We start from the raw sequence: 10,814 nt of genomic DNA on the forward strand, positions 1-10,814 counted from the left end.
AATGGACTAAATAAAGATAAATGACGTTACTCCAGTGTCTTATCGTGCGAGACTCTTGCATGTAACTCCTAAAGTGTACGAAAAACTTGAAAAGGCTCACAATTCAACCTAAAGATATTTATCTTGCCATGTTTGTGTTGTAATGGGCAACTGAGCACTCCATTTTCAAAATTAACAGGGAGTTATAGCTATTCCCTGCTCAATCACAAAATACAGGATATTGAAAGATTATGGTTTTATTTTCTCAAAACAACCTGAGACTCTTCAGTTCAAATAGAAAACTTCCAACTGCAAGATGTGTCATGTCCCCAGATTGCCATTTCAGGACCTAAAACCATAAAAAAAATGTTTTATTGTTGAAGCAGATACAACACTAAGAAAACAAATTTACTTCCATTCTCTGTCACACATATTCAAGCTAATGTGATAAAGAGTACTGTGGTGTAATATTTTATACATGTATTTACATATATGAAAAACTCTTATGTATATGTTTGTTTTATTGCATTTTTCCCTTTTGCTCTTTTTCCTCATTGTTAAATAAGTTAAATTTTTTCCCGTTTTGTTAAATAAAGGCAAATCAATGAAAAAAAGATCACCTGATAGTATCAGTCTGTGAAGTGAATACATATCAGCAGACAAACTGACAGATGGGATTATTGGATACTTTAGATTTCTTAAAATACTTGTGTTTCTAAAATATTTTAGGAAGTATTTTAAAAGCAAAAAAGGGCAGGAGAACTTGTCCATTTCATCACCACAAATGCTGAACAATAATCTCAGGAGCCTCACCTTAAAACAGTACGATACACATTAATGGCATTATAACTTTGGCAAATCCTCAAAAAGCTAATTAGAACTGAACGTAGCCACTGGTTGGATAGGGGAAAAAAAATCAAGAAGCGATAGGCAAGAGTGAAAAGTTGTAAAACAGCTTGGAAGTGCAATCACAAGAAAAACATTGGCAAGAAAATGATTAAGGTATGTTTCTATGGTCATCATGAGTTGAATTCAATTCAATAAAGCTTCATCTTCACCCTTGATACGAAGAACTGTTGCCAGAATTGGGTTTGGCTAGTCTAGTGAAAAGAAGGACATGGGGGGATACAATAGGAGTGTTCCGATGTCTCAGGGGCTGCCCCAAAGAAGGGGGGGGGTCAACCTATTTTCCAAAGCACCTGAAGGCAGAACAAGAAGCAATAGATGGAAACTCATCAAGGAGAGAGTCAGCCTAGAACTAAAGATAAATGTCCAGGCAGTGAGTATAATTAATCAATTGCCTCCAGGTGTTGCCGGGGCTCCATCACTGGAGGCCTTTAAGAAGTGACTGGACAACCATTTATCTGGAATGGTACGGGGTCTCTTGCTTGAGCAGAGGGTTGGACTAGAAGACCTTCAAAGCCCCAACTCTGTTATTCTGAATCAAATTATATCTATCTAAAGCCTATCCATACCCAGGCAGTGGATTAGCTATTCTTAGCATTGGGACTATACCTCCTCAAATCATAACCAGCAAGTCAAATTCAAATGGCCTTAATGATGCTCTCCTCGTTGTCTAAACTCTCAAGTAAGCTAAAGTGAGAAATAATCTTTCTCAATTATTCACGTTTCAGTGGGATGAAGAAGAAAATGCTAATGCCTTCCCAGCTACCTGTGCAATTTTACGAGCAACACATGCAGGATGTACAGTATATGACTATTTCCCAAATGGTAACTTGCAGAAATGCGTGTAAATCACTTGATTAGCAAGGTGTCTATTATACACCACACCGGAAAAACTTACTACTTTCTCCCATCCCACATTATTAATCAGTCATCCATCGAACATCCACTATAATGGAAGCTACAACTTGGTAAACAGCTAGCTCTACTTGCTAAAAAATATCCTCGGAATTAGTCCAGTAACATTTAGCATTTCGGAGATGAGTGCCTGAGACCAAGTTAAAATAAAAATTCACTGAATTATGCCACTATGCTGGGGCAACTCTTAATCCAGGAGATTTTATTTATTTGTATTTCATGTAGCGCACATGGATTTATGCGGGGAAAAAAAGAATGTCACTAACTTGTTACCGGGTTTTATTCATCGGCTTGTTGCACTGTTCCCTTCTCGGAGACATAGATACCATCCAAGAATTTTCTGATATCTTTATTCTTGACAGTTGTGGCTTGCTGGATCAAGGCAGCTATTAAAAAAAAAAGATGGCTCTATTTAGTTTGGAATGAAAAAATAATTACACCTTCGAGATTTAACAAAAGCTAGGGCTACAATAAAATCAAATTAGATGGCAAAGCCAAATGAAACCATTTGTAGTAAGGTGACAGGAAAAAAACACGGGAGTATTAGCAAAACCTGTTAAGAATAACAATACAAGAAAGAATTTCCCTGATCTTCAGTTTATTTGAACCAGGGGTAGTCAACCTTTTTATACCTACCGCCCACTTTTGTATCTCTGTTAGTAGTAAAATTTTCTAACCACCCACCGGTTCAACAGTAAAGGTGATTTATAAAGTAGGGAAGTAACTTTACTTTATAAAATTTATAAAGCAAGAGTTATAGCAAATCCCTACCGCCCACCATGAAAGCTGGAACGCCCACTAGTGGGTGGTAGGGACCAGGTTGACTACCACTGGTTTAAACAAACTGTTTCCAAATGCTTTGCAATACATAATACAAACTTAGCAATGGGGCAAAAGGTAATATAAAGGCCTACCTGAGTTAGATACCAATTCAATGTCATTTCCTTCAAGGATCAGTTCATCCTTCTGAGCTTGCGACACTGCACAATTAACGCCTGAAGTAGGAAAAAAAGAATGCCTGAGAAAAGACTATCACTAAAAAAGAAATGAAAATGCACTCAAAGGAACCGATTTGTAACTTAAGAAAAAATATATTATTAATGTACTCGCTGCACCTTTACCTTTCAAAGGTAAGAATTTGTTTCCCTTAAGGAAACTCCCTAGGAAGCCCAGAATAAGCATTACAAAAATATCTACAAGTATGCATCACAGCAAGGGCACAACAAGGTCGCTGTGTCTTTCTGTATTCAAAAATTCAAAATGAAGTTCTCGGTTTTATATATAAAATACACAAGTACCACCTTGAAAATTCTGTGGTGGTGGTGGTGGTGGTGGTGGTGGTGGTGGTGGTGGTGTGTGTGTGTGTGTGTGTGTGTGTGTGTGTGTGTGTGTGTGTGTGTGTGTGTCTGGCACACAATAAATCTGTTTGTAAAACCCACCAAGTGGTTGGTCCGATTGTTTTCGTTAGGGGTATCATTATGTTTTGTCAACCATGAAAGACAGGAAAGGGCTTTGGACGATACAGGTAGTCCTCACTTAGTGACTTCTTGTTCAGCAACCATTTGAAGTTACAACAGTGCTCAACAAGAATACTTATGGTCGGTCCTTGAAGTTGTGGCTTTCACAGTATCCCCCCCCCCCAGTCACAGGATCACGATTGGGGCACTTGGCAACTGGCACACAGTTACAATGGTCACAGCTTCCCACAGTCACATCCTCACCCCCCTTGTGATCTTCAATGCCAACTTCCAAGAAGTCAAGTCAATGAGGAAACCAGCCGCCCCCTGATGTTGTGCTTAATGATTGCTCAGGATTCCTTAACAACCACAACCGGAACTGTCATCGTACACTGAAGATCGCATTTAATTTCGTTGTACAAGGTACAATGACAATAAAGTGAACTAAATTAAAGAAAGATCAACAAATTAAAAAAAAACAACTACAAAACCAGAAAATGCTTAAAAGATAGAAATACAAAATAGACTGTAGCAAATAAATAGGAAATGGATGCAAAGCGATTCAAATGTAATAAAGGTTGTTATACATAGAATATATAGAATGTCATATATAGAATGAAGAAAAAAGATGTATGAAATAATATATAAATAATATAACTTAAAGTTATAGCTATACAAGGCCTTTATGTACAGATAAAAGAATCACCAGAGATATGTAAAAGAAGTGTAATGTGTTGCAAAGATATGAAGTTTGCATAAACAAAATAAAAAGTTTTTTAAAAAAATAAACTAATGAAATCAGTTCAAGATTCTATTCCAAGATTCATCTCAAGCAGTCATTTTCAAACTTGGCAACTCTTAAGGTGGGTGGACTTCAGCTCCCAGAATTCCCCTGTCCATCCAGTTAAAAAAAAACCACTGATCTCGGGCACAGAGTACTGGAATTCTTTCTCTTTTTCCCATTTCAACTCAGGTCGAGGCTGCCAAGCACCTTACCTTGCCTCATGCGTACTCGTCGGATATATTTCTCCCCGAGGAAGTTGCGGATCTCGACCAGGGAGCCATTTTCTTGCATAACGACGTTGATGGGGAAGTGGGCGTACACGGACCTCATCTTATAACGAAAGCCCTGAAAATTAGGCAAGTCGATCAAAGCAAAGAAAAACGTCATTCTGAAGAGCTGCAGTAGCTTATTTAAAATGAGCAGCCGCCAAGGCGAACTTAGCCTGCGTTGTCCCGTTTTGCGTTTTAAGCTCGGTTGTATGACACTTACCAATGTCACTCCCTTGATCATGTTCTGCACATGACTGCAAATTGTGCGAACGGTTGCCAACTCCTTTCGGTTGCCCCACCACTTGTCAACACGCAGCTAAAAGGTTTAAAGAAAAAGTACAATTAACCGCAATTCCAATACGTAAGGACAGTCAACATTTCCCCCTCCCTGAAAACGTTTACAATTCTGGAACATTTCGTTAAATTGACAATTTTCTGTGCCTGCAATTATTGATATATTTCTAACGAGCCAAGACATCATAACACTAAGCTGTAATTATAATTAGCTTGTAGATGAAAGCTCACACAAAGAATCAAACTTGAGTCAACGGTACCTAATTGTATAATGCAGGGGTTCCCAAATTTGGCAACTTTAAGACTTGTGGACTTCAACTCCCAGAATTCTCCAGCCAGCGCTGTCCAAAGACATCTCTGTGGTCATGTGGCCAGCATGACTCAACGCCTAAGGCACACGGAACGCTGTTCCCTTCCCACCAAAAGTGGTTCCTATTTTTCTACTTGCATTTTTTGCATGTTTTCGAACTGCTAGGTTGGCAGAAGCTGGGACAAGTCACGGGAGCTCACTCCGTTACATGGTTCTCGGGATTCGAACCAACGACCTTTCTGATCGATAAGCTCAACATCTTAGCCACTGAGCCACCACATCCCCCCTTAGGATTGTATAATGCATTTTTATTCCAATTTCAACCAAATGGTTTCCAAAGGTTCTTTCCGCTACTTAAAAGAAAAATCAGGGGTAGACTCTACCCTCAACTTACGAAGAAAGATAAAACAGTGCCGAAACAAAAGGGAATTGACAGAGACCTCCTAAAATGTAAACTTTTGTTGTTGACTAAACTCAGTGAAGCTGCAACTGACCAAATTCTGATTTTGTGGTCTAGGCCAGCAGCCCCAGCCTTTGGGCACCAGAGACCGGTTCCATGGAGAGAGGTTTTTCTGCGGACCTGTGGTGTGGTTTCGTGTGCTGCCTGCACCCCATGGATGGGGCTTCGCTTGTGTGCGCTGCCTCGTTGCTGGCATCCATGGACCAGAAGGGGGCGGAGGGGGGGGATGGCTGGAGACCTCTGGTCTAGGCCAGAGTGGTTCCTTACAATCCATATTTTCAGCAAGCCACAGAGCAGTACATTCCTACATTAAGAGCCAGTTTGATCCATGCCCCTGAATGCATGCTTGTTCACTAAAGGACAGTTGGAGACCGTCTTGTTCTGACTGAGGCTTCCCAAGAGCATGAAACAACTCCCTGTTCTAACAAAAAACCCTTTTATTAATTTACTATGAATTCTGCTCATCCACATCCAGCAAAGTCTTTCGAGGGAGGATTTACGGTCACAGACCTTATCTGGCTTGGAGAACTGCCAAGCCAATATCTGCAAAACTTGGCAAGGAGTCTTGGAGAGTCACAAACCAATGAAGCAAATGAATTATCTCCTGCAAACTCCACTCCCCTTTCGCTCCTCTTTTATTTCCTCTGGGAGGGGCCATTCATCGTCCACTTGTGGCCTTACTCCCAAATCGACCCGTTTTTTAGCTCTTCCCTTCATCTGGCAACTCTGTGCATGCGCACACTGGGAATAGGCTCCAGCTGTTCTTCTGCTTCACTGAAGTCTGACTCTGAAGGCAGCTGATAACTGTCGGACGGCTCTGGCCCCCTCTCTGCCTCCGACACAGAGCCCTCTCCAGACTGCCCATGTTCCTCCCCAACCTCCTCACTGTCCGAATCTGCTGCCAACTTCGCTGGCGGGCCAAAACACGTCTCTCATACCCCAACCATGCAAAACGCAACCATTTCAGTAAACCGAAGGCTTCGCCTCACAAAATACGACACATCTTCCTCCAAACTGCCCACGAGAACAAGAGTACTGCAGTGCAACTCACAAACAGGTGTGCAATGTGTCGATCAATCCAACCAACTGTCGGACGGCAGCAATTTCCAACACCACACTGACTTGTCAACCCACTGCAACCATAGCAATTGCTTCCAACGATATGCCTATGCTACCTTTACACACTCAGTTCACACACCTCCAAGATAGCAATAGCAATAGCAATAGCAGTAGACTTATATACCGCTTCATAGGCCTTACAGGCCTCTCTAAGCGGTTTACAGAGAGTCAGCATATTGCCCCCAACAATCTGGGTCCTCATTTTACCCACCTCGGAAGGATGGAAGGCTGAGTCAACCCTGAGCCGGTGAGATTTGAACCGCTGACCTGCTGATCTAGCAGTAGCCTGCAGTGCTGCATTTAACCACTGCACCACCTTGGCTTTCAACTGTTTATTTTTTCTTTTCTTTGTTTTGTTCTATTCTACATTCTATTTTATTCTATTCTTCATTCAATTCTATTCTTTGCTAGGAGATAACCTGGCGTTGCCCGGGTATTTATTTAAAGGGGGAAACTGTCCAGATCAAAAGTAATTTCTAATGTTGGATTTTCTCCCTTACCAGAAACCCCCTTGTGGAGTATTGTGAAACTGCTACCATGGCCACTCCACTGCGCTGTACAGTAGAAGCCATTTGAAGGCACAACAGGCTGTATCATAACAGAACAGCCCCCCTCCCCCCGGGTGTCTTACTTCCACAGTATTTGTTTGCAGAGTGTAAGACATCTGTGTACCAGGTTTTTTTAAAAAATTGCTCGAGGCGTTCCAGAGTATGCTGGAACACCCCCTCCCTCTTTGCACGTGTGTGTGTGTGTGTGTGTGTGTGTGTGTGTGTGTGTGTGTGTAGATTCTATTCTTGAGCTTAACTGGACCCCAGAGGATGGTAGAAGACAGGAAGGCCTGGAGGAAAGTTGTCCATGAGCTCTTGATGGGTCGGACACAACTTTGCAACAACAACAGATTCTATTCCATTCTATTCTCTATCCTATTCTCTATCCAATCCTATTGCTCATTCCATTATTCTGTCCTGACCTGTCCATATGACAGGGACGCGGGGGAAGGAATGTTCAGAAATCATCCATCATGCACTAAAATGGATTAATTGATACACCATTTCCATATGCACTGAAAGTCCCCTGAGCATGTCAGGTTTCACTAAATTGTGTTTGGAGCTTTTTCTACTTCAGGTTTTCGTGTTCAATCCTGTAACTCTAAACTTGATTTATATCTGAGCTATTTGGGGGGGGGGGTAAATAAACAGCACGAAGGATGGCAGCCAATAGTTTCAGAGACCTTAGTAAAATAGGTGTATAATACGGGAAGTTCTCAAGTGACAACAGTTTATTTAGTGATCAAACAACACTGAAAAAAGAGACTTACAACCATTTTTCACACTTACAACTAGTATCCCTGTTTTTATCTGATAAAAATTGGTACATGTGGCAACTGGCATATATGGATGACAGCTGTGTGTCCCAGGGACATATTATCCCCTTTTGCGACCTTCTGACAAGCGAAGTCAGATTCATTTAACAACCATATTACTAATCTAACAACCGCCATGCTTCGCTTAACAACTGAGTGAAGGAACGTTGTAAAATGGGACAAAACTCACTTAACAAACACCTCCCTTTAGCCACAGAAATTTTGGGCTTAACTGTGGTTGTAAGTTGAGGACTACTTGTACAAATATATGTGCACTCAAGACAGGAACATGGTCTATGAAAAACCCAGAAGCATTGCACAAAACAAAATGCACATATAATAAGGAGCAAGCATGGAAACAGCTGGCATTTGATGCAATGAAAGCTCTCTCAGGTCTTCAGAATTTATGACACCATCGCAATGATTCACATGGTTTGTAAACATTGCAACCTTTAGCAGGTTGTGTTGAATCTGACATATTTTCTCACTACCTTTCAAGTCAACATCTCCAAATCTCATATTCTAGCCACACAACCGTAATAAATGGCGAATTAATTATAAGAGGTGATCGGAAATCTGGAAACCTGACATAACACCGAGGCAGTCTCACCTTCTTGCGTTTTTTCCCCAAAAGGGAGAGTTCCACGTTGATGTGGTTGAAGTCCCTTTTCAAAGTTCCTCTGGGGCCTTTGACAGTAACCGTCCGCCCCTTCAGGATAATGTCGACTGGAAAGAAAGAAGAAAAAAATAGCTTCAGTAAAATATTCAGACAACATAAATATCCAAACAGTAAGTCAGATGCTTATTTATTATTATTTTTGTAAGAAAAAGAGTTTTAGTGGAGTTACATCCTTACCTTTCTCAGGAATGTCAACTGTCTGGTTACTGAGAATGGTCTTCATTTTTAATCTAGTAAAAAAAAAAAAGGACAAAATGGAAAGTTAAGCAAGAGAATCTCCTTTTTAAAAACAAAATTTCAACAGCATGCATTTATTTATTGTAATTTGTCAGAGAGAAACGAAAACAGGAATAATATAAAAATACAATGACAGGGACAATAGGCATGTTAGCGCACTTATGCACAGACCTCTTAAGTATGAAGTGAGGTCTACGGAAGTCAATTTGTGACTAAAACTGTGAAAATGTTCAACTGAGCCAACTGAAGAGCACTCCAGATTTTGACAACTCTATTACAAAACTTGTTTTTTTTTTCCAGTCAAGTTTATAGAACGATCGACATTGAGTTTAAAGAGGTTGTTTGTGTGTGTATTATTGAGATTAAAGCAGAAAAAAGTCATTTCCAGTTAAAACATTACTCCGTACAATTTTATATGCAATACCGAAGTCTGACTGCAAGCGATGTGGTTCCAGGTTATCCAAACTGAGAATTTTGAGCCTAGTAGCATAGGGAATTCTATTCTATGAAAAACAAATTTGAAAGCCCAATTGCACTGCTGCATCAAGGAGGCTTAATGTCTTTTATTTCAGTACTGTTTTTATAAAATTGTCCTACCACCTACACTTTTCTTGACTATTTTTTCCAAAGGTGATTTTTTCCAAATGCTAAGCTCCACCACTGTTTAAATCCTTTGTTTTCCTACATCTCCCTCTTAGGAAAAGGAAAAATAGTAATATGAAATTACTAGGAAAAACACATGCTTTAGGATTTTAATAAAACTGGCTGTCACATATCCCTGTAAAGCACATTACAGTGTTGAAGCTGTGCTAATAATAGACATACAATACGCACATTGAAGTTCTAATGAACATACAATATGCACACATTGAAATTCTTTAAATTTTGGACAGTAACTATCATGTAATTATTTGATCGGATGAAACAATTGTGATTAAAGGCAGAGGAGAGTGGTGAAAATTTTTTGGATCTTATGGCTCAATAAAATCACATATAACCATTCCAACAGAGAGGAGGGGGTCAAGCTATTTTCCTGGAAATAAGGATAAATTTTCAGATGGTGAGGACAATCAACCCATGGAACAGAAGTTGCCTTTCGAAGTTGTGGGAGCTTCATCCCTGGAGGCTGTCAAGAAGAGACTGGACTGCCATCTGTCAGAAATGGTGTAGGGTCTCCTGATTGGGCAGGGGGTTGATCTACAAGATCCCTTCCAACTATGTTAGTCTGTTATTATTCTGTTATTCAGAAGTTGTGAGAGCTTCATCCCTGGAGGCTTTCAAGAGACTGGACTGCCCTCTGTCAGAAATGGCGTAGGGTCTCCTGATTGGGCAGGGGGTTGGACTAGATGACCTACAAGGTCCCTTCCAACTCTGTTAATCTGTATCAATGTGGCCATTCATTGCTCTTGAGGATTTCTACTGCAGACGTATAATCACCAAGCTGGGGAATTCTGGGAATTGAAGTCTTAAAAGTTGTCATGATTGCCCACACTCCTGAGATACACCAACGCCTTCCCTAGTATTTAGCCTACGTTAAACCAACACCAGAGCGAAGGAGTTATAAACAGGCTAATTCACACAACAACTTGGGACTCTCCTTCCTCTAAATCAGAGAACGTGCCCATTAAAGTCACTTAGGATGGTCGCGCAAGCGCAGATGAACAATAGGCGCGCGCTTCCCTTCTCCAGGCCACCGGCGAGAGTATTGGGGGGGGGGATTATTTTGTGGGGTCCCTCTCCGAAACCGCGCGGACCGCAACCCGAGGAATACCCTCACTCCTAGCGGGGATGCCGTTCGGGCCTGGCCCGGAGCGTTAGAAGAAACCCGGCGGGACCGACTTGGCGGATGGAACCGGATTCTCCTGCCTTAGCTACGAAAAGAAAAACCGGTGCGGCTCACCTTTCGCGTTGACAGGAAAGAGGAAAGGAAATGCGTCTTGCGTCATCACGCTTTTAAACGGCGCGTCGCGTCCTGATGACGACGGCGCCCGGAGGGGGTTGTTAAAGGCCTGCGCGCAGGCGCGATCCGTCGATCGCCGAGC

General features: G+C 41.3%; 1 protein-coding gene across 1 annotated transcript; it reads right to left on the reverse strand.

Annotated features, from left to right (window-relative positions):
• Nucleotides 1-220: 220 nt before the first annotated feature.
• Nucleotides 221-10,740, reverse strand: RPL9 (ribosomal protein L9). Its single transcript, XM_087724817.1, has 8 exons — nucleotides 10,673-10,740; nucleotides 8,713-8,765; nucleotides 8,467-8,582; nucleotides 4,531-4,626; nucleotides 4,254-4,386; nucleotides 2,715-2,795; nucleotides 2,074-2,186; nucleotides 221-328 (listed from the first exon to the last, which is right to left on the reverse strand). Exons 2-7 carry the CDS (start codon nucleotides 8,756-8,758, stop codon nucleotides 2,080-2,082), a joined length of 579 nt encoding a protein of 192 aa, XP_087580943.1. The 5' UTR covers nucleotides 8,759-8,765; nucleotides 10,673-10,740; the 3' UTR covers nucleotides 221-328; nucleotides 2,074-2,079.
• Between the last annotated feature and the right edge of the window lie 74 nt (nucleotides 10,741-10,814).

Source organism: Thamnophis sirtalis, unplaced genomic scaffold (assembly GCF_051295495.1).
Source record: "Thamnophis sirtalis isolate CommonGarterSnake01/CBP01778 unplaced genomic scaffold, rThaSir2_p1.2 scaffold_10, whole genome shotgun sequence".
In the NCBI taxonomy this organism is placed as follows: Eukaryota; Metazoa; Chordata; class Lepidosauria; order Squamata; family Natricidae; genus Thamnophis; species Thamnophis sirtalis.